The sequence below is a fragment of the Chiloscyllium punctatum genome, chromosome 18 (genome assembly GCF_047496795.1).
Source record: "Chiloscyllium punctatum isolate Juve2018m chromosome 18, sChiPun1.3, whole genome shotgun sequence".
NCBI classification, from domain to species: Eukaryota; Metazoa; Chordata; class Chondrichthyes; order Orectolobiformes; family Hemiscylliidae; genus Chiloscyllium; species Chiloscyllium punctatum.
Window position 1 is genome coordinate 92,531,062 of NC_092756.1, and position 25,006 is coordinate 92,556,067.

Here is a 25,006-nt window from a genome sequence, read left to right on the forward strand (position 1 = left end):
TAGTACTGGTGGTTACAGGCCTGTCGTTGTATAACACCGGGGTATAGTACTGGTGATTACAGGCCTGTCGTTGTATAACAGTGGGGTATAGTACTGGTGGTTACAGGCCTGTCGTCGTATAACACCGGGGTATAGTACTGGTGGTGACAGGTCTGTCGCTGTATAACACTGGGGTATAGTACTGGTGGTCACAGGCCTGTCGTTGTATAACACCGGGGTATAGTACTGGTGATTACAGGCCTGTCGTTGTATAACACTGGGGTATAGTACTGGTGGTTACAGGCCTGTCGCTGTATAACAGTGGGGTATAGTACTGGTGGGGTCAGTTCTGTTGCTGTATAACACTGGGGTACAGTACTGGTGGGCACAGGCCTGTCGCTGTATAACAGTGGGGTACAGTACTGGTGGGGACAGGCCTGTCGCTGTATAACACTGGGGTATAGTACTGGTGGGGACAGGCCTGTCGCTGTATAACAGTGGGGTACAGGACTGGTGGGGACAGGCCTGTCGCTGTATAACAGTGGGGTATAGTACTGGGGGGGACAGGCCTGTCGCTGTATAACAATGGGGTACAGTACTGGTGGGGACAGGCCTGTTGCTGTATAACAGTGGGGTACAGTACTGGTGGGGGACAGGTCTGTTGCTGTATAACACTGGGGTACAGTACTGGTGGGGGACAGGTCTGTTGCTGTATAACACTGGGGTACAGTACTGGTGGGGGACAGGTCTGTTGCTGTATAACACTGGGGTACAGTACTGGTGGGGGACAGGTCTGTTGCTGTATAACAGTGGGGTATAGTACTGGTGGGGACAGGTCTGTTGCTGTATAACAGTGGGGTATAGTACTGGACAGTGAAAACTGAACCAGATTGACTGGGGATACCAAAGGAGACGGGGAATAATTGAGAATGTGGATGAGGTTGAAATTCTTCATTCGGGGTGCTGGATGTTTGAAATAATCTCCCCTAACGGTTTCTAGAATCTCTGTCGTTGAAAGCTGTCAAGATTGAGAGCAGCAGCTTTTCGGGAAGGATCTGTCGCAATTAGGTGGTGGTTAGGCAATAAAGTGGGAAATGTGACATAATGAGTGACAGAACAGGTTGGATGGGCTGAAAGGCCTTATCCTGTTCTCTTTCTTGTTGTATATCACACCCCTCTCCCTTCCCAGATTTCTCTCTTACCCATTGACTTCTGACGCATCATCCCTTGCTGTGCTGCCAGGTAAGGACGGTCAAAACTGACCGATGGTCCAAGTGCAGTCAGCCCTGGTTGGTCATACAGCGGCTGGAGAGGAGAACAAGCACATCACTTACAAACCTGCTCCCGAGTTGCTTCTGGCAAGACTTCATTCCACCTCTGTTCAAATCGACCCTGGACCCACCGTCCCTCCGGGCCAAATGACAACCCTGGGCTTTTCCTGCCCCGATACAGTTCCCCTATACCCCCTTCACCATCTCGCATCTGCCCCACAGCCTGCCAACAGGATGGCATTGCCTGGTTCGGGTGTAGACCCAGGTGACTCAGCCACAGGATAGGGGATAGACCATTAAGGACCGAGATGGGGAAGGATTTTTCACTCTAAGGGGAGTGAACCTGTGCTGACGGGGAGTGCCAGGGATTTTCTACCATGGAAAGCAGTGATGGCCAAGTCAATGAACTTATTCAACAAAGAGACAGACAAATCATTAGGTCTAGGCAAAGGAGGAATACCGGATTGAGATAAAGGATCAGCCGCGGTCATGTTGAATGATGCAGCAGGCTGGAGGGGCTGAATGGCCTACTCTAGTTTGGGCGAATTGACCGACATAGAGCCTGTGTCCTGGCACTCCCTCCTCAGCTCCCTCCTCCACCACCTCAGCAAGTTTCAGCAGAGAATTCTGCTCTCGTTGATCCCAACTCCGACCCCTGGCCGTCACTGAATTTCTTTAGTTTTAAATGGTTCACACCCTGGACATGGGGGAGAGGAGTGGGGGCGGTCACTGGCCCAACTCGAACTGCTCTTGAATTAAGTGACCCACTTCAGTGGGTAGTTAACAGTCAACCACATGGGTCTGGGGTCACATGTAGGCCAGACCATGCAAAGACAGCCAATGTCCTTCCCAAAAAGGCTTTAGTTTCATCATCCCCTGGATTACCTTTGTATTCCAGCTTCATTCATTTATGAATTAAATGTAAACTCTACCAATTGCCACGGTGGGGTTTGAACCCGTTTCCCTAAGGCCATTAGAGTCATAGAGATGTACCGCATGGAAACAGACTCTTCAGTCCAACTCGTCCATGCCGACCAGATATCCCATCCTAATCTAGTCCCATTTCCCAGCACCCGGCCCATATCCCTCTAAACCCTTCCTATTCATGTACCAGTCCAGATGCAATTTAATTGTTGTAATTGTACCAGCCTCCACCACTTTCTCTGGCAGCTCATTCCATACACATACCACCCTCTGCGTGAAAATGTTGCCCCTTAGGTTCATTTTATATCTTTCCCCTCTCACCCTAAACCTATGCCCTCTAGTTCTGGACTCCCCATCAGAGGTGAAAGACCTTGCCTATTTACCCTTTCCATGCTCCTCATGATTTTATAAACCTCTATGAGGTCACCCCTCAGCCTCCGATTCTCCAGGGAAAACAGCCCCAGTCGATTCAGTCTCTGCCTATAGCTCAAACCCTCCAACCCTGGCAACATCCTTGTAAGTCTTTTCTGAACCCTTTCCAGTTTCACAACATCGCCTTCAATTGAACCTCAGGCTTACACTTTCCATCACTGCCTACCTTAGCAACACCAGGCAATATGTCCCGTGGATCAGTGAGTAGCACTTGGGGTCTCTGGGCTCGATGGTCATTGGGTCATGTCCCACTCTCGGGACTTGAGAAGTAACCCCATGCTCACTTACTGAGGGACTGCTGCACTGTTGGAAATGTTATCCTGTGCAAGAGAATACTGCGTTGAATTCTGCTCTCCCTGCTATAGGAAACGATGTGGAGGTGCCAGTGTTGGATTGGGGTGGACAAAGTTAAAAATCACACAACACCAGGTTATAGTCCAACAGGTTTAATTGGAAGCACTAGCTTGCAGAGCGCTGCTCCTTCATCAGGTGGCTGTGGAGTATAAGATCGTAGGACATAGAATTTATAGCAAACGTTTACAGTGTGATCTAACCAGGTCTTTTTCAATATATCATTTCAGTTGCATCACACTGTAAACGTTTGCTATAAATTCTATGTCCTACGATCTTATACTCCACAGCCACCTGATGAAGGAGCAGCGCTTTGAAAGCTAGTGCTTCCAATTAAACCTGTTGGACTGTAACCTGGTGCTGTGTGATTTTTAACTTTGCTGGAAGAAAGATGTTGTTAAACTTGAAAGGGTTCAGAAACAATTCACAAGGATATTGGAGGATTTGAGCTATAGGGAGATTAGACTGTTTTCCCTGGAGTGTGGGAGGCTGAGGGGGTGACCTTTATAGAGGTTTATAAAAGTGTGGATAGGGTGAATAGCCAAGGCCTTTTCCCCAGGGTGAGGGAGTCCAAAACTAGAGGGTATAGGTTTAAAGTGAGAGGGGAAAGATTTAAAAGGGACCTGAGGGACAACTTTTTCACAAAGAGGGTGATGCATGTATGGAATGAGCTGCCAGAGGAAGTGGTGGAGGCTGGTACAACTACAGCATTTAAAAGACATCTGGATGGGTATATGAATAGGAAGGATTTAGAGGGATATGGGCCAAGTGCTGGCAAATGGGACTAGATTGGGATATCTGGTGGGTTGGACCGAAGGGTCTGCTTCTGTGCTGTACATCTCTATGACTTTAAATATCACAATTGAGATCTCTCTGCCAATATTTATCACTAAAATGAAGTATATAAAGACCAAGAAATAACAAGAGTAGGCCATTCAGCTCCTTGAATCTGCTCGAACATTCAACAGGACCTTGGCTGATCTGACATTCCACACAGCCACTTTTCTGCCCTTTCCCTGTAACTGTGGATTCCCAGCCCATCAAGAATCTGTCTCAGTCTTAAATATACACAAGGACTCTGCTGCTGCCTCAGCTCTCTATGGCAAGGCGTTCCAAAGGCACCCAACTCTTTGAGACAAAAAATTTCTGATCATCTCAGCTTTAAATAGGTGTCCCTTCCATCTGAGACTGTGCCCTCTGGTCCTAGACCTCCCCACAAGGGGGAGCATCTTCCCAGCATTGACCCTGTCAAACTGCTTACGAATGCTATTAGGTCCAATGAGATCACCTCTCATTCTACCAGAGTCCCCACCTGTTTAATATTTGCTCATAAGACAATCTCTCCATACTAGGGATCATCCTGATGAACTTTCTTGGAGCTTTCTTGGGAGGGAAGGTATATTTTGGATGATCAGCACTACCAGGAATAACCCACAGATGGTGGTGAGGAGCTAATCAAATTGCTGCTCTAGATCGCCACCTCACAGCTCACCTTGGCGATGCAGCTGGACATTTATTCCCACTCCTGCTAATATATAATCTTGCTTTTTTTTTCAAACTTACACTCACACACACAAATATACAGACATACACACACAGGCACACTTTCACACATACAGACACACACAGCCAACATATAGATACAGGCATACACACAGACACACAGAAACACACAGACATACATACATATTCTCACACATACAGACACACAAAGACATACACACACACATTCTCACACAAAAGGTACTTTCACATGCACACATTCTTATACACACACTCTCACACATACACAGACACACACATAGAGATACACACAGACACAAACGCACACACTCTCACACAAACACACACACTGTAAGATCTACTCAAACTAACATGTGATAATAAATAAATCAAATCAAATCAAACCACTCAAAATGGAGAGAAAACTGGACTGAGGAATCCCACTCCGGAGAGCATTGAGAATGAGAGGGCACAGATTTAAAGTAATTAGTAATGTAGAAAAAGAGGTATGAGGTAAAACACTTCTGCATAGCAACAGTTCTGTGATATACACACATGCACAATACATTCACACACTCACACACACGTGCTCACACACTAACATTCACCATTCAACATAAAAGGTGATGGTCTAGTGGTATGACCACTAGACTGTTAATCCAGAGACTCAGATAATGCTCTGGGGACCCCAGTTTGAATCCTGCCATGGCAGATGGTAGAATTTAAATTCAATATGTCCCTGGAATTAAGAATCTAGTGGTGACCATGAATCCATTGTTGCTTGTCTGAAAAACCCATTTGGTTCATTAATCCTCTTCAGGGAAGGAATCTGCCACCCTTACCTGGTCTGGCCTACAGGTGACTTCAGACCCACAGCAATGTGGTTGACTCTTAACTGCCTTCTGGGCAATAAATGCTGGCCTCGCGTGAATGAGTTTTTTTAAAAAGCACACTCATTTCCAAACAGATACTAGCACATTGTAAGAGATCGTCTTTTTGGGGATTATAAACTGAAATTAAATTTGGCCTCAATAGCTAGAAGACCAGGAGAGGTTTGCAGTGTGAAAAGCCAGTGCTGTGTATTTTTTGAGCAGTGAGACACATAATTGCTCTTCAAAGCAGTGAGAGGGAGAATGAGCGGCAGCAAGGATGTTTTGAATAAAGGGGATTCTGGCTGATAAGAGCCCTCTGATTGGTTGAGCTGGGGTTTGTTAAAAGGCTGGATGTGTCAGGCTATTGGAGAGAAACATCCAGACCCTGAAGACGGAAAGCATCCGTCCCTCCTCCCCTTCCCTTCGGTGTGGGAAAAAGACAGGCATAACGGAGAAGTTTAAAAGAAAGAATTTGAACAAGAGTCGGCCTACCTGACCAATTATTGATCAAAGAATGATCACCCCCTACAGACCACATTGCTAAATTCAAAGGACTGCAGGAAAATAAGTTTCCACCTTGTAGTCTGGACTTTTGATCTTTAGAATATTGTTTACCTTATCTATAATCTTTTTCCATACACAGTTTATGCATTAAACTGTCTGTCTTTGTCATTACTGTGTGCATGTGTGTGTTTAAGAGCTTTGAAGAGATATGGTTTTTGTTGTGTTGATATAAATTAAAAATCATTTCTTTTCTCTGGCCTCATTAAAGTGAAGTGTGTTAGAATAAACAGGCATTCCAATGATTTGCACAATCACCTGATGAAGGAGCGTCGCTCCGAAAGCTAGTGCTTCCAATTAAACCTGTTGGACTATAACCTGGTGTTGTGTGATTTTTAACTAGGTATTTCAACTGTTACGGTTGAAACCTGGTGTGAATTCGTTTTGCCCTGAGGAGCAGTCAGTCCAGTAAATTGGGCATTTTGCTGTTTCATTGGGATTTTATACCTTTTGACAAGTTGTGACAACTTAGAGACACAGTCATAGTCACAGAGATGTACAGCATGGAAACAGACTGTTTGGTCCAACTCATCCATGGCAGCCAGATACTCAAACCCAATTTAGTCCCACCTGCCAGTACCCAGCCCATAATCCTCCAAACCCTTCCTATTCATATACCTATCCAGATGCCTCTTAAATGTTGCAATTGTACCAACCTCCACCACTTCCTCTGGCAGCTCATTCCATACACGTACCACCCTCTGCGTGAAAACGTTGCCCCTTAGGTCTCTTTTATATCTTTCCCCTCTCACCCTAAACCTATGCCCTCTAGTTCTGGACTCCCCACCCCAGGGAAAAGACTTTGTCTATTTACCCTATTCATGCTCCTCATGATTATATAAACCCCTATAAGGTCACCCTTCAGCCTCCGACGCTCCAGGGAAAACAGCCCTAGCCTATTTAACGTCTCCCTATAGCTCAAACCCTCCAACCGTGGCAACATCCTTATAAATCTTTTCTGAACCCTTTCAAGTTTCACAACATCTTTCCAATAGGAAGGAGACCAGAATTGCACGCAATATTCCAACAGTGGCCTAACCAATGTCCTGTACAGCCGCAACATGACCACCCAACTCCTGTACTCAATACTCTGACCAATAAAGGAAAGCATACCAAACGCCTTCTTCACTATCCTATCTACCTGCGAGTCCACTTTCAAGGAGCTAAGAACCCGCACTCCAAGGTCTCTTTGTTCAGCAACACTCCCGCAGACCTTACCATTAAGTGTATAAATCCTGCCCTGATTTGCTTTTTCAAAATGCAGCATCTTCCTTTTATCTAAATCAAATTCCATCTGTCAATTCTCAGCCCATTGGCCCATCTGATCAAGATCCCATTGTAATCTGAGGTAACCTTCTTCGCTGTCCACTACACCTCCAATTTTGAAGTCATCTGCAAACTTACTAACTGTACGTCTTATGCTCGCATCCAAATCATTTATATAAATGATGAAACGTAGTGGGCCCAGCACCGATCCTTGTGGCACTCCACTGGTTACAGGCCTCTAGTCTGATAAGCAACCCTCCACCACCACCCTCTCTCTGTCTTCTACCTTTGAGCTAGTTCTGTATGCAAATGGCTCGTTCTCCCTGTATTCCATGAGATCTAACCTTGCTAATCAGTCTCCCATGGGGAACCTTGCTGAATCCTTGTAGATCATGTCTACTGCTCTGCCCTCATCAATCCTCTTTGTTACTTTTTCAAAAAACTCAAATCAAGTTTGTGAGACATGATTTCCCACACACAAAGCCACGTTGACTATCCCCAATCAGTCCTTGCCTTTCCAAATACATGTACATCCTCAGGATTCCCTACAACAAATTGCCCACCACTGACATCAGGCTCATTGGTCTATAGTTCCCTGGCTTGTCCTTACCACCCTTCTTAAACAGTGGCACCATGTTAGCCAACCTCCAGTCTTCCAGCACCTCACCTGTGACTATCAATGATACAAATATCTCAGCAAGAGGCCCAGCAATCACTTCCCTAGCTTCCCACAGAGTTCTCGGGTACACCTGATCAGGTCCTGGGGATTTATCCACTTTTATGTGTTTCAAGACATCCAGCACTTCCTCCTTTGTAATATGGACAATTTTCAAGATGTCACCATCTATTTCCCTACATTCCATATCTTCCATATCTTTTTCCACAGTAAATACTGATAAAAATAATTGTTTAGTATCTCCCCAATCTCCTGCAGCTCCACACAAAGGCTGCCTTGTTGATCTTTGAGGGGCCCTATTCTCTCCCTAGTTACCCTTTTGTCCTTAATGTATTTGTAAAAACCCTTTGGATTCTCCTTAACTCTATTTGCCAAAGTTATCTCATGTCACCTTTTTTCCTTCCTGATTTCCCTCTTAAGTATACTCCTACTGCCTTTATACTCTTCTAAGGATTCACTCGATCTATCCTGTTTATACCTGACATATACTTTCGTCTTTTTCTTAACCAAAACCTAAATTTCTTTAGTCATCCAGCATTCCCTATACCTACCAGCCTTTCCTTTCACCCTGACAGGAATATACTTTCTCTGGATTCTCATTATCTCATTTCTGAAGGCTTTGCATTATCCAGCCATCCCTTTACCTGCAAATGTCTGCCCCCAATCAGCTTTTGAAAGTTCTTGCCTATTACCGTCAAAATTGGCCTTCCTCCAATTTAGAACTTCAACTTTTAGATCTGGTCTATCCTTTTCCATCACTAATAGAATTATGGTCGCTGGCCCCAAAGTGCTCCCCCACTGACACCTCAGTCACCTGCCCTGCCTTATTTCCCAAGAGTAGGTCAAGTTTTGCACCTTCTCTAGTAGGTACATCCACATACTGAATCAGAAAATTGTCTTGTACACACTTAACAAATTCCTCTCCATCTAAACCTTTAACACTATGGCAGCCCCAGTCTATGTTTGGAAAGTTAAAATCCTCTACCATAACTACACTATTATTCTTACAGGTCACTGAGATCTCCTTACAAATTTGTTCTCATTTTCCCTCTGACTATTAGGGGATCTATAATACAATCCCAATAAGGTGATCATCCCTTTCTTATTTCTCAGTTCCACCCAAATAACTTTCCTGGATGTATTTCCAGGAATATCCTCCCTCAGTACAGCTGTAATGCTATCCCTTATCAAAAACGCCACTCCCCCTCCTCTCTTGCCTCCCTTTCTACCCTTCCTGTAGCATTTGTATCCTGGAACATTAAGCTGCCAGTCCTGCCCATCCCTGAGCCACATTTCTTTAATTGCTATGATATCCCAGTCCCATGTTCCTAACCATGCCCTGAGTTCATCTGCCTTCCCTGTTAGGCCTCTTGCATTGAAGTAAATGCAGTTTAATTTATCAGTCCTACCTTGTTCTCTGCTTTGTCCCTGCGTGCCCTGACTGTTTGACTCGCCTTTGTTCTCAACTGTACCAGTCACAGACTGACCTCTTTCCTCACTATCTCCCTGGTCCCCACCCGCCCCCCCCCCCCCCACCACCACCACCTTACTAGTTTAAATCCTCCCGAGCAGCTCTAGCAAATCTCCCTGCCAGCATGTTAGTCTCCTTCAAATTCAGGTGCAATCCGTCCTTCTTGTACAGGTTACTCCTACCCCAGAAGAGATTCCAATGATCCTTCTCCCTTACACCGGCTCCTCAGCCATGCATTCATCTGCTCTATCCTCCTATTCCTGCCCTCACTAGCTCATATCACCGGAAGTAATCCAGATATTACTACCCTCGAGGACCTCCTTTTTAAATTCCTGCCTAACTCTCTGTAATCTCCCTTCAGAATCTCAACCTTTTCCCTTCCTATATTGTTGGTTCCAATGTGTGCAGTAACCTCTTGCTGGCCCCTCTCCCCCGTGAGAACATTCTGCACCCTCTCTGAGACATCCTTGATCCTGGCACCAGGGAAACGACACACCATTTTGCTTTTTCTCTGCTGGCCACAGAAACGTCTGTCTGTACCTCTGACTACAGAATCCCCTCACACAATTGATCTCTTGGAAGTCGACATACCCCTCGTTGCATTAGAGCCAGTCTCAATACCAGAAACTTGGTTCTTGGTGCTACGTTCCCCTGAGAATCCATCACCTCCTACATTTTCCAAAATAGCATACTTGTTTGAAATGGGGATAGCCACAGAAGACTTCTTCACTAACTGCCTGCCTCTCTTGCCTTTCCTGGAGTTAACCCAGCTATGTGATTGTATCTGTGACTTTTCCCCCTTCCTTATAACTGCCAACCATCACATGCCTTGCTGTTGTAAATTCCTCATTGCCTCCAACTGTCTCTCCAACCAATCCTTTCGATCTGATAGGATTTGCAACCAACGGCATTTATTGCAGATATAATCCTCAGTAACCCGTAAACTCTCCCTAAACTCCCACATCTGACAAGAGGAGCACATCACTCTATTAAATTGTGGAACAATGGGGCACATGTCAAGGTTAAGTCAGGAGAACATACACACACATGCACACACTCATTCACACATGAATACACACACATATACACACATGCACACACTGTTATGAAGGTGTAGGGGTACTGTACCTTTAAGAGAGTTGAAAAGCTAGCAAGGACTTAGAGAAGCATAGACAGTCCGGAACAAGGTAACAATGTAATTTTTGGTTGAAACAGATAGCAGTAGTTGGGTTGCCATGACACAAAAACAAATTCAAATTCAGCCAGTTTAAAATATGTCCAAGATACCAAACTCCAATTAAGTTTGAACTTAATATTTTGATAATATTAAAAACAATGAAACAAGCCGATGCTTTGGGGTATAAAACCGCAACATTTATGAACAGTTGAGAGAGAACTGCCAAAAGACCAACAGATGTAGGCTGCTAGTTTAAGAGATCTCTGAGAGGTACCTGTCTGTGGAAGAAGTCTGCACAGCAGAACATCAAGGCTTACATGGAGAGAGAACCTAGAGAGGAAACTCTGCAAAGCTGACTGGTTTTGAAACAGGATTCTTTTTCTGTGAATGGTAATTTGGATTTTTTTATTGGACTGGAATTGTAGAGGGGGAGGTAAATGATGGGTTAAGAGAAAGGAGTTGTAAATAGTTGTTAGTTAATATTCTCTGGAAGACTTAAAAAATTTGTTACTTTTTACTTTACTTTTGGAATAGTACTTTTCCGCTTAAATTTTAACAGATAACAGCTTGAGGTAAATCTTTTCTGTGTTGCTGGTTTAAATTAGCTGGGGGGGGGGGGGGTGGGGGTGGGGTGTTTACACACACACACACACACCCTCACACGCATATACATGTACACGTATATACACTTGCACATATACACACACACTTCTATAGACACTTATATACACACATATGCACGCACATGCACACACATAGATACACACATATACACATAGACATGCACTCATACATATATATACACACACACACATGCACCTACATGTGCGCATACTTAGATATACACACATACACACACACTTACATATATCCATATACACAAACACACATATACACATGCAGACAGTCATACACACACATATACAACCATGCACACATTCAATCTGACACGTACACACATGCACAGCCAAACTCACACACAAGGACGTGTGCACTCACAAGTGTTCAGAGACACACATACAAAAACATATACCATCCATATCACTGCACAAGCCTTCAGCTGAGCTTCTCCAAACTTCTCGCAGCTGAGCTGATTGATCAGTGTCGGTGCTTCCTTCCCTCAAATCTATTATACAGTACAGTCAGCAGGTGAACGAGCCTCATTAATCTGTTACACAGTATAGTCAGCAGGAGAACAAGCCTCATTGATCTGTTAGACAGTACAGTCAGCAGGAGAACAAGCCTCATTAATCTGTTAGACAGTACAGTCAGCAGGAGAACAAGCCTCATTAATCTGTTAGACAGTACAGTCAGCAGGAGAACAAGCCTCATTAATCTATTATACAGTACAGTCAGCAGGAGAACAAGCCTCATTAATCTATTATACAGTACAGTCAGCAGGTGAATGTGCCTCATTAATCTGTTACACAGTACAGTCAGCAGGAGAACAAGCCTCATTAATCTGTTAGACAGTACAGTCAGGAAGTGAACAAGCCTCATTAATCTGTTAGACAGTGCAGTCAGAAGCTGAACAAGCCTCAGTTACCTGTTACACAGTACAGTCAGCAGGCGAACAAGCCTCATTAATCTGTTAGACAGTGCAGTCAGAAGCTGAACAAGCCTCAGTTACCTGTTACACAGTACAGTCAGCAGGTGAACAAGCCTCATTAATCTGTTACACAGTTCTGTCAGGAGGTGAACGAGCCTCTTTTATCTGTTAGACAGTACAGTCAGCAGGTGAACGAGCCTCAATAATGTGTTATTTGGTACAGCCAGCAGATGAACGTGCCTCATTAATCTGTTAGACAGGACAGTCAGCAGGTGAACGAACCTTATTAACCTGTTAGAGAGTACAGTCAGGTGAATGAGCGTCATTAATCTGTTAGAAAGTGCAGTGAAAACATAAACGAGCCTAATTAATTTGTTAGACAGTACAGTCAGCAGGTGAACGAGCCTCATTTATCTGTCAGACAGTAGTCAGCAGGAGAACGAGTCTCAGTAAACTGTTACACAGTGCAGTCAGCAGGTGAATGAACCTAATTAATCTGTTACACAGTACAGTCAGCAGGTGAACGAGCCTCAGTTACCTGTTACACAGTACATTCAGCAAGTGAACGAACCTCATTAACCTGTAAGACCATACAGTCAGCAGGTGAACAAGCCTCATTAATCTGTTACACAGTACAGTCAGCAGGTGAATGAGCCTCTTTTATCTCATACACAGTACAGTCAGCAGGTGAGCCAGCCTCATTTGTTTGTTAGACAGTACAGTCACCAAGTAAACGAGCCTCGTGAAGATGTTACATAGTACAGTCAGCAGGTGAATGAGCCACATTAATTTGATACACAGTACAGTCAGCAAGTGAACAAGCCTCATTAATCCGTTAGACAGTACAGTCAGAAGGTGAATGAGCCTCATTAATATGTTACACAGTACAGTTAGCAGGTGAGCAAGACTCAAGTATATGTTCAACAGTACAGTCAGGAGGTGAACAAGCCTCATATACTGTTACCCACTACAGTCAGCTGGTGAAAGAGCCTCATTAATCTGTTAGACAGTACAGTCAGCAGGAGAATGAGCCTCATTAATCTTCGTTGGAAAGTAGTCAGCAGGTACACGAGCCTCAGTTACCTGTTACACAGTAGAGTCAGCAGGTGAACAAGCCTCTTTTATTCGTTGGACAGTAGTTAGCAGCTGAACAAGCCTTAGTTACCTGTTACACAGTACAGTCACAGCAAGTGAACGAGCCTCATTATTCTGTTAAAACATGCAGTCAGAACGTGAATGAGCCTCATTAATCTGTTAGACAGTACAGTCAGCAGGTGAACGAGCTACAATAATGTGTTACTTGGTACAGTCAGCAGATGAATGCACCTCATTAATCTGTTCGAGAGTACAGGCAGCAGGTGAACGCACCTCTTTCACACATTAGACAGTACAGTCAGCAGGTGAATGAGCCTCAGTTACCTGTTAAACAGTACAGGCAGCAGGTGAAGGAGCCTCATTTATATGTTAGACAGTACAGTCAGCAGCTGAACAAGCCTCAGTTACCTGTTACACAGTACAGTCAGCAAGTGAATGAGCCTCATTAATCTGTTAGACAGTACAGTCAGCAGGTGAGCGAGCCGCATTAATCTGTTAGACAATACAGTCAGCAGGTGAACAAGCCTCATATACCTGTTAAACACTACAGTCCGCTGGTGAATGAGCCTCATTAATCCGTTACACAGTACAGTCAGGAGATGAATGAGCCTCATTAACCTGTTAGCAGTACAGTCAGCAGGTGAACCAGCCTCATTAGTCTCTTAAACAGCACAGTCAATAGGTGAATAAGCCTCATTAATCTGTTAGACAGTACAGTCAGCAGGTGAATGAGCCTCATTATTGTGTTCTTCGGTACAGTCAGCAGGTGAACAAGCCTCATGAATTTGTTAACAGTACAGTCAGCAGGTGAACTAGCCTCATTCATCTGTTACACACTACAGTCAGCAGGTGAATGAGCCTCATTTATATGTTACACAGTACAGTCAGCAGGTGAACCAGCCTCACTAATCCGTTACACAGTACCATCAGGAGGTGAACGAGCCTCATTAATCTGTTAAACAGTAGTCAGCAGCTGAACGAACCTCATTAACCTGTTAGAGAGTACAGTCAGCAGGTAAATGAGCCTCAGTAATCTGTTTCACAGTACAGTCAGCAGGTAAATGAGCCTCATTAATCTGTTACACAGTACAGTCAGCAGATGAACAAGCCTCATGTACGAACGAGCCACAATAATGTGTTACGTGGTATAGCCAGCAGGTGACTGAGACTCATTAATATGTTAGACAGTACAGTCAGGAGAACGAGCCTCATTATCCTGTTACAAAGTACAGTCAGCAGATGAACCAGCCTCATTTATCTGTTACACTGTACCGTCAGCAGGTGAACTAGCCACAGTAATCTCTTAGACAGTGCAGTCAGAACGAGAACGAGCCTCCTTAATATGTTAGACAGTACAGTTTGCAGGTGAACGAGCCCCATTAATCTGTAACACAGTACAGTCATAGGTGAACGAGCCCCATTAATCTGTTACACAGTACAGTCATAGGTGAACGAGCCCCATTAATCTGTTACACAGTACAGTCATAGGTGAATGACCCTCATTAATCTGTTACACAGTACAGTCATAGGTGAAAGAGCCTCATTAATCTGTTACACAGCAGCTGAACGAACCTCATTAAGATGTTAGACAGTACAGTCAGCAGGTGAATGAGCCTCATTAAGATGTTAGACAGTACCGTCAGGAGGTGAATGAGCTTAATCAATTACACAGTACAGTCAGCAAGTGAATGTAGCTCATTAACCTGTTACACAGTACAATCAGCAGCTGAACGAGCCTCATTTTTTCGTTGGAAAGTAGTCAGCAGGTACACGAGCCTCAGTTACCTGTTACACAGTAGAGTCAGCAGGTGAACAAGCCTCTTTTATTCGTTGGACAGTAGTTAGCAGCTGAACAAGCCTTAGTTACCTGTTACACAGTACAGTCACAGCAAGTGAACGAGCCTCATTATTCTGTTAAAACATGCAGTCAGAACGTGAATGAGCCTCATTAATCTGTTAGACAGTACAGTCAGCAGGTGAACAAGCTTCATTAATCCGTTACATAGCACTGTCAGGAGGTGAACTAGCCTTATTAATCTGTTAGCAGTACAGTCAGCAATTGAACCAGCCTCATTAGTCTCTTAAACAGTGTTTTCAACAGGTGAACAAGCCTAATTAATCTGTTAGACAGTACAGTCAGCAGAGAACGAGCCTCATTATTGTGTTATTTGGTACAGTTGTCAGGTAAATGAGCCTCATTAAGATGTTAGACAGTACAGTCAGCAGGTGAACGAGCCTCATTCATCTGTTACACAGTACAGTCAGCAGGTGAACAAGTCTCATTCATCTGTTACACAGTACAGTCAGCAGGTGAACAAGTCTCATTCATCTGTTACACAGTACAGTCAGCAAGTGAACGAGCGTCATTAATCTGTTAGACAGTACAGTCAGCAGATGAATGAGACTCATTAATCTGTTACACAGCACTGTCAGCAGGTGAACGAGCTACAATAATGTGTTACTTGGCACCTCATTCATCTGTTAGAGAGTACAGTCAGCAGGTGAACGTGCCACTTTCACACGTTAGACAGTACAGTCAGCAGGTGAATGAGCCTCAGTTACCTGTTAAACAGTACAGGCAGCAGGTGAAGGAGCCTCATTTATATGTTAGACAGTACAGTCAGCAGCTGAACAAGCCTCAGTTACCTGTTACACAGTACAGTCAGCAGGTGAATGAGCCTCATTAATCTGTTAGAGAGTACAGTCAGCAGGTGAACAAGCCTCATTTATCTGTTACACAGTAAAGTCAGCAGGTGAACAAGCCTCATATACCTGTTAAACACTACAGTCCGCTGGTGAATGAGCCTCATTAATCCGTTACACAGTACAGTCAGCAGGAGAATGAGCCTCATTAACCTGTTAGCAGTACAGTCAGCAGGTGAACCAGCCTCATTAGTCTCTTAAACAGCACAGTCAATAGGTGAATAAGCCTCATTAATCTGTTAGACAGTACAGTCAGCAGGTGAATTAGCCTCATTATTGTGTTCTTCGGTACAGTCAGCAGGTGAACGAGCCTCATGAATTTGTTAACAGTACAGTCAGCAGGTTAACCAACCTCATTTATCTGTTACACAGTACAGTCAGCAGGTGAACAAGCCTCATTCATCTGTTACACAGTACGGTCAGCAGGTGAATGAGCCTCATTTATATGTTAAACAGTACAGTCAGCAGGTGAACAAGCTTCATTTATCTGTTATTTGGTACAGTCAGCAGGTGAACTAGCCTCATTAATCCGTTACACAGTACAGTCAGCAGGTTAACAAGCCTCATTAAGCTGTTACACAGTACAGTCAGCAGGTGAACGAGCCTCATTAATCCGTTACACAGTACAGTCAGTAAGTGAACAATCCTCATTAAGATGTTACACAGTCCAGTCAGCAGGTGAACGAGCCTCACTAATCCATTACACAGTACCATCAGGAGGTGAACAAGCCTCATTAATCTGTTAAACAGTAGTCAGCAGCTGAACGAACCTCATTAAGATGTTAGACAGTACAGTCAGCAGGTAAATGAGCCTCATTAATCTGTCAGACAGTACAGTCACAACTGAATGAGCCTCATTAATCTGTTACACAGTACCGTCAGGAGGTGAATGAGCTTAATCAATTACACAGTACAGTCAGCAAGTGAACGTACCTCATTAACCTGTTACACAGTACAATCAGCAGCTAAACGAGCCTCATTTTTTCGTTGGACAGTAGTCAGCAGGTACACGAGCCTCAGTTACCTGTTACACAGTACAGTCAGCAGGTGAACAAGCCTCATGTACGAACGAGCCACAATAATGTGTTACGTGGTATAGCCAGCAGGTGACTGAGACTCATTAATATGTTAGACAGTACAGTCAGGAGAACGAGCCTCATTATCCTGTTACAAAGTACAGTCAGCAGATGAACCAGCCTCATTTATCTGTTACACTGTACCGTCAGCAGGTGAATGAGCCTCAGTAATCTGTTAGACAGTGCAGTCAGAACGAGAACGAGCCTCCTTAATATGTTAGACAGTACAGTTTGCAGGTGAACGAGCCCTATTAATCTGTAACACAGTACAGTCATAGGTGAAAGAGCCTCATTAATCTGTTACACAGTACAGTCATAGGTGAACGAGCCCCATTAATCTGTAACACAGTACAGTCATAGGTGAAAGAACCTCATTAATCTGTTACACAGTAGTCAGCCTCATTTATATGTTACAGAGGTCAGTCAGCAGGTGAACAAGCCTCATTAATCTGTTACATAGCACAGTCAGCAGGTGAACAAGTCTCATTTATCTGTTACACAGTAAAGTCAGCAGGTGAACAAGCCTCATATACCTGTTAAACACTACAGTCCGCTGGTGAATGAGCCTCATTAATCCATTACACAGTTCAGTCAGCAGGAGAATGAGCCTCATTAACCTGTTAGCAGTACAGTCAGCAGGTGAACCAGCCTCATTAGTCTCTTAAACAGCACAGTCAATAGGTGAACAAGCCTCATTAATCTGTTAGACAGTACAGTCAGCAGGTGAATTAGCCTCATTATTGTGTTCTTCGGTACAGTCAGCAGGTGAACAAGCCTCATGAATTTGTTAACAGTACAGTCAGCAGGTGAACAAGCCTCATTCATCTGTTACACAGTACCGTCAGGAGGTGAACGAGCCTCATTAATCTGTTAGAGAGTACAGTCAGCAGGTAAATGAGCCTCATTAATCTGTTTCACAGTACAGTCAGCAGGTAAATGAGCCTCATTAATCTGTTTCACAGTACAGTCAGCAGGTAAATGAGCCTCATTAATCTGTTTCACAGTACAGTCAGCAGGTAAATGAGCTTCATTAATCTGTTACACAGTACAGTCAGCAGGTGAACAAGCCTCATGTACGAACGAGCCACAATAATGTGTTACGTGGTATAGCCAGCAGGTGACTGAGACTCATTAATATGTTAGACAGTACAGTCAGGAGAACGAGCCTCATTATCCTGTTACAAAGTACAGTCAGCTGGTGAACCAGCCTCATTTATCTGTTACACTGTACCGTCAGCAGGTGAATGAGCCTCAGTAATCTGTTAGACAGTGCAGTCAGAACGAGAACGAGCCTCCTTAATATGTTAGACAGTACAGTTTGCAGGTGAACGAGCCCCATTAATCTGTAACACAGTACAGTCATAGGTGAAAGAGCCCCATTAATCTGTTACACAGTACAGTCATAGGTGAACGAGCCCCATTAATCTGTAACACTGTACAGTCATAGGTGAACGAGCCCCACTGATCATAACACAGTACAGTCATAGGTGAACGAGCCCCATTAATCTGTAACACTGTACAGTCATAGGTGAACGAGCCCCACTGATCATAACACAGTACAGTCATAGGTGAACGAGCCTCATTAATCTGTTACACAGTACAGTCAGCAGGTGAACAAGCCTCAGTTACCTGTTACACACTACAGTCAGCAGGTGAATGAGCCTCAGTAATCTGTTAGACAGAGCAGTCAGAACAAGAACGAGCCTCCTTAATATGTTAGGCAGTACAGTCAGGAGTTGAACGAGCCTCATTCATATGTTATACTGTACAGTCAGCAGGTGAACGAGAGTCATTAATCTGTAAAACAGTACAATCAGCAGGTGAACGAGCCTCGTTTATCGGTTACACAGCACAGTCAGCACGTGAACGAGCCACATTAATGTGTTACACAGTTCAATCAGCAACTGAACGAGCCTCATTAATCTGTTAGACACTACAATCAGCAACTGAACGAGCGTCATTAATCTGTTAGTACAGTTAGCAGGTGAACAAACCTCAGTTACCTGTTACACAGTACAGTCAGCAAGTGAACGAGTCTCATTAATCTGTCAGACAGTACAGTCACAACTGAACAAGCCTCATTAATCTGTTACACAGTACCGTCAGGAGGTGAATGAGCCTCATTAATCTGTTAGCCAGTACAGTCAGCAGGATAACGTGCCTCAGTTACCTTTTACACACTACAGGCCGTAGCTGAACGAGTCTCAGTAATCTGTGACACAGTACAGTCAGCAGGTGAATGGGCCTCATTAATATGTTAGACAGTACAGTCAGCAGGTGAATGAGCCTCATTAATCTGTTGGACAGTACAGTCAGCAGGTGAGTGAGCCCAATGAATCTGTTACACATTAGAGTCAGCAGGTGAGCCTGCCTCATTGATCTGTTAGACAGTACAGACAGCAAGTGAATGAGACTCATTAACCTGTTAGACCCTACAGTCAGTGGGTGAGCGAGCCTCATTAATCTGTTACACAGCACTGTCAGCAGGTGAATGAGTCACATTAATGAGTTAGTACAATCAGCAGGTGAAGATGCCTCATTAATCTGTTAGACAGTACAGTCAGCAAGTGAACGAGCCTCATTAATATGTTAGACAGTACAGTCAGCAGGTGAACAAGCCTCATATACCTGTTAAACACTACAGTCCGCTGGTGAATGAGCCTCATTAATCCGTTACACAGTACAGTCAGGAGATGAATGAGCCTCATTAATCTGTTGGCAGTACAGTCAGGTGAACCAGCCTCATTAGTCTCTTAAACAGTACAGTCAACAGGTGAATAAGCCTCATTAATCTGTTAGACAGTACAGTCAGCAGGTGAACCAGCCTCACTAATCTGTTACACAGTAGTCAGCAGCTGAACGAACCTCATTAACCTGTTAGAGAGTACAGTCAGCAGGTAAATGAGCCTCATTAATCTGTTACACAATACAGTCAGCAGGTAAATGAGCCTCATTAATCTGTTACACAGTACAGTCAGCAGGTGAACAAGCCTCATGTACGAACGAGCCACAATAATGTGTTACGTGGAAAAGCCAGCAGGTGACTGAGACTCATTAATATGTTAGACAGTACAGTCAGGAGAACGAGCCTCATTATCCTGTTACAAAGTACAGTCAGCAGATGAACCAGCCTCATTTATCTGTTACACTGTACCGTCAGCAGGTGAACTAGCCACAGTAATCTCTTAGACAGTGCAGTCAGAACGAGAACGAGCCTCCTTAATATGTTAGACAGTACAGTTTGCAGGTGAACGAGCCCCATTAATCTGTAACACAGTACAGTCATAGGTGAAAGAACCTCATTAATCTGTTACACAGTAGTCATAGGTGAACGAGCCCCATTAATCTGTTACACAGTACAGTCATAGGTGAAAGAGCCTCATTAATCTGTTACACAGTACAGTCATAGGTGAAAGAGCCTCATTAATCTGTTACACAGTAGTCATAGGTGAACGAGCCCCATTAATCTGTTACACAGTACAGTCATAGGTGAAAGAGCCTCATTAATCTGTTACACAGTACAGTCATAGGTGAAAGAGCCTCATTAATCTGTTACACAGTACAGTCATAGGTGAAAGAGCCTCATTAATCTGTTACACAGTAGTCATAGGTGAACGAGCCCCACTGATCATAACACAGTACAGTCATAGGTGAAAGAGCCTCATTAATCTGTTACACAGTACAGTCATAGGTGAAAGAGCCTCATTAATCTGTTACACAGTACAGTCATAGGTGAAAGAGCCCCATTAATCTGTTACACAGTACCGTCAGGAGGTGAATGAGCCTCATTAATCTGTTAGCCAGTACAGTCAGCAGGATAACGTGCCTCAGTTACCTTTTACACACTACAGGCCGTAGCTGAACGAGTCTCAGTAATCTGTGACACAGTACAGTCAGCAGGTGAATGAGCCTCATTATTCTGTTGGACAGTACAGTCAGCAGGTGAGTGAGCCCAATGAATCTGTTACACATTAGAGTCAGCAGGTGAGCCTGCCTCATTGATCTGTTAGACAGTACAGACAGCAAGTGAATGAGACTCATTAACCTGTTAGACCCTACAGTCAGTGGGTGAGCGAGCCTCATTAATCTGTTACACAGCACTGTCAGCAGGTGAATGAGTCACATGAATGAGTTAGTACAATCAGCAGGTGAAGATGCCTCATTAATCTGTTAGACAGTACAGTCAGCAAGTGAACGAGCCTCATTAATATGTTAGACAGTACAGTCAGCAAGTGAACGACCCTCATTAATATGTTAGACAGTACAGTCAGCAAGTGAACGAGCCTCATTAATCTGTTACACAGTACAGTCAGCAGGTGAACGAGCCTCATTAATCTGTTAGACAGTACAGTCAGCACGTGAACTGGCCTCAATAATCTATTACACAGTACAGTCAGCAGAGGAACGAGCCTCATTAATCTGTTACACAGTACAGTCAGCAGGTGAACGAGCTACAATAATGTGTTACTTGGTACAGTCAGCAGATGAATGCACCTCATTAATCTGTTCGAGAGTACAGGCAGAAGGTGAACGCACCTCTTTCACACGTTAGACAGTACAGTCAGCAAGTGAATGAGCCTCATTAATCTGTTAGACAGTACAGTCAGCAGGTGAACAAGCCTCATTAATCTGTTAGACAGTACAGTCAGCAGGTGAACAAGCCTCATATACCTGTTAAACACTACAGTCCGCTGGTGAATGAGCCTCATTAATCCGTTACACAGTACAGTCAGGAGATGAATGAGCCTCATTAATCTGTTGGCAGTACAGTCAGCAGGTGAACCAGCCTCATTAGTCTCTTAAACAGTACAGTCAACAGGTGAATAAGCCTCATTAATCTGTTAGACAGTACAGTCAGCAGGTGAACGAGCCTCACTAATCTGTTACACAGTAGTCAGCAGCTGAACGAACCTCATTAACCTGTTAGAGAGTACAGTCAGCAGGTAAATGAGCCTCATTAATCTGTTACACAATACAGTCAGCAGGTAAATGAGCCTCAGTAATCTGTTTCACAGTACAGTCAGCAGGTAAATGAGCCTCATTAATCTGTTACACAGTCCAGTCAGCAGGTGAACAAGCCTCATGTACGAACGAGCCACAATAATGTGTTACGTGGTATAGCCAGCAGGTGACTGAGACTCATTAATATGTTAGACAGTACAGTCAGGAGAACGAGCCTCATTATCCTGTTACAAAGTACAGTCAGCAGATGAACCAGCCTCATTTATCTGTTACACTGTACCGTCAGCAGGTGAACTAGCCACAGTAATCTCTTAGACAGTGCAGTCAGAACGAGAACGAGCCTCCTTAATATGTTAGACAGTACAGTTTGCAGGTGAACGAGCCCCATTAATCTGTAACACAGTACAGTCATAGGTGAAAGAGCCTCATTAATCTGTTACACAGTAGTCATAGGTGAACGAGCCCCACTGATCATAACACAGTACAGTCATAGGTGAAAGAGCCTCATTAATCTGTTACACAGTACAGTCATAGGTGAAAGAGCCTCATTAATCTGTAACACTGTACAGTCATAGGTGAATGAGCCCCATTGATCATAACACAGTACAGTCATAGGTGAACGAGCCTCATTAATCTGTTACACAGTACAGTCAGCAGGTGAACAAGCCTCAGTTACCTGTTACACACTACAGTCAGCAGGTGAATGAGCCTCAGTAATCTGTTAGACAGAGCAGTCAGAACAAGAACGAGCCTCCTTAATATGTTAGGCAGTACAGTCAGGAGTTGAACGAGCCTCATTCATATGTTATACTGTACAGTCAGCAGGTGAACGAGAGTCATTAATCTGTAAAACAGTACAATCAGCAGATGAACAAGCCTCGTTTATCGGTTACACAGCACAATCAGCACGTGAACGAGCCACATTAATGTGTTAGTACAGTCAGCAGGTGAATGAGCCTCATTAATCTGTTAGACAATACAATCAGCAACTGAACGAGCCTCATTAATCTGTTAGTACAGTTAGCAGGTGAACAAGCCTCAGTTACCTGTTACACAGTACAGTCAGCAAGTGAACGAGCCTCATTAATCTGTCAGACAGTACAGTCACAACTGTACAAGCCTCATTAATCTGTTACACAGTACCGTCAGGAGGTGAATGAGCCTCATTAATCTGTTAGCCAGTACAGTCAGCAGGATAACGTGCCTCAGTTACCTTTTACACACTACAGGCCGTAGCTGAACGAGTCTCATTAATCTGTGACACAGTACACTCAGCAGGTGAACGGGCCTCATTAATATGTTAGACAGTACAGTCAGTAGGTGAACAAGCCTCATTAATTTGTTATTTGGTACAGTCAGCAGGTGAACATACCTCAGTTACATGTTACACACTACAGGCAGCAGCTGAACGAGCCTCATGAATCTGTTACACAGTACAGTCAGCAGGTGAACATGCCTCATTAACATGTTAGACCTTACATTCAGCGGGTGAGCGAGCCTCATTAATCTGTTAGACAGTAGTCAGCAGGTGAGAGAGCCCAATGAATCTGTTACACATTGCAGTCAGCAGGTGAGCCTGCCTCATTGATCGGTTAGACAGTACAGTCAGCAGCTGAACAAGCCTCATTAACGTGTTGGACAGTACAGTCAGCGGGTGAGCGAGCCTCATTAAACTGTTAAGACAGTTGTCAGCAGGTGAGTGAGCCCAATGAATCTGTTACACAGTATAATCAGCAGGTGAGTGAGCCTCATTAAACTGTTAGTACAGTCAGCACGTGAACTAGCCACATTAACGTGTTAGTACAGTCAGCAGGTGAACGTGCCTCGTTTATCTGTTAGACAGTACAGTCTGTAGGTGAAGATGCCTCTTTTACCTGTTACACCGTACAGTCAGCAAGTGAACAAGCCTCATTAATGTTAGACAGTACAATCAGCAGGTGAGTGAACCTTAGTCATCTGTTAAACAGTACAGTCAGTAGGTGAACCAGCCTCATTAATCTGTTGGTCAGTACAGTCAGTAGGTGAACCAGCCTCATTTATCTGTTACACAGTACAGTCAGGAGGCGAATGAGCCTCATTAATCTGATGGACTGTACAGTCAGCAGGAGTCCGAGCTTTTTAATCTGTTAGATAGTACAATCAGCAGGTGAACGAGCCTCATTAATCTTTTAGACAGTACAGACAGCAGGTGAGCGGGCCTAAATAATCTGTTACACCGTACAGTCAGCAGGTCAATGAGCCTCATTAGTCTGTTGCATAGCACAGTCAGCAGGTGAACTAGCCTTATTAATCTAATAGACAGTACAGTCAGCAGGAGAACGTGCCTCATTTAGGCAGCATCCAAGTAGCTTCGAAATCGACATTTCGGGCAAAAGCCTGAACTGCTGTGCTCTTCCAGCACCACTAATCCAGAATCTGGTTTCCAGCATCTGCAGTCATTGTTTTTACCTCATTAATCTGTTACATAGTACAGTCAGCTGGTTAACAAGCCTCATTAATCTGTTACTCATTACCGTCAGGAGGTGAATGACCCTCATTAATCTGTTACACAGTACAGTCAGCAGGAGAACGTGCCTCATTAATATGTTAAACAGTACAGTCAGCAGGTGAACGAGCCTCATTAATCTGTTACACAGTAGTCAGCAGGTGAACGAGCCTCATTAATATGTTAAACAGTACAGTCAGCAGGAGAACGTGCCTCATTAATCTGTTACACAGTACAGTCAGCAGGAGAACGTGCCTCATTTATATGTTAAACAGTAGTCAGCAGGAGAACGAGCCTCATTAATCTGTTACACAGTACAGTCAGCAGGAGAACGTGCCTCATTTATATGTTACACAGTACAGTCAGCAGGAGAACGTGCCTCATTTATATGTTAAACAGTAGTCAGCAGGAGAACGTGCCTCATTAATCTGTTACACAGTACAGTCAGCAGGAGAACGTGCCTCATTTATATGTTAAACAGTAGTCAGCAGGAGAACGAGCCTCATTAATCTGTTACACAGTACAGTCAGCAGGAGAACGTGCCTCATTTATATGTTACACAGTACAGTCAGCAGGAGAACGTGCCTCATTAATCTGTTACACAGTACAGTCAGCAGGAGAACGTGCCTCATTAATCTGTTACACAGTACAGT

General features: G+C 44.0%; 1 protein-coding gene across 4 annotated transcripts in view; it reads right to left on the reverse strand.

Annotated features, from left to right (window-relative positions):
• Positions 1–25,006, reverse strand: part of LOC140489334 (SH3 and multiple ankyrin repeat domains protein 1-like) — a 431,419-nt gene that overhangs the window by 12,010 nt on the left and 394,403 nt on the right. For all 4 annotated transcript variants that reach the window (XM_072588776.1, XM_072588774.1, XM_072588775.1 and 1 more), the window contains one exon: positions 1,182–1,284. In XM_072588776.1, coding sequence (XP_072444877.1) covers positions 1,182–1,284 — 103 coding nt within the window. The remainder of the gene's footprint in view (positions 1–1,181; positions 1,285–25,006) is intronic.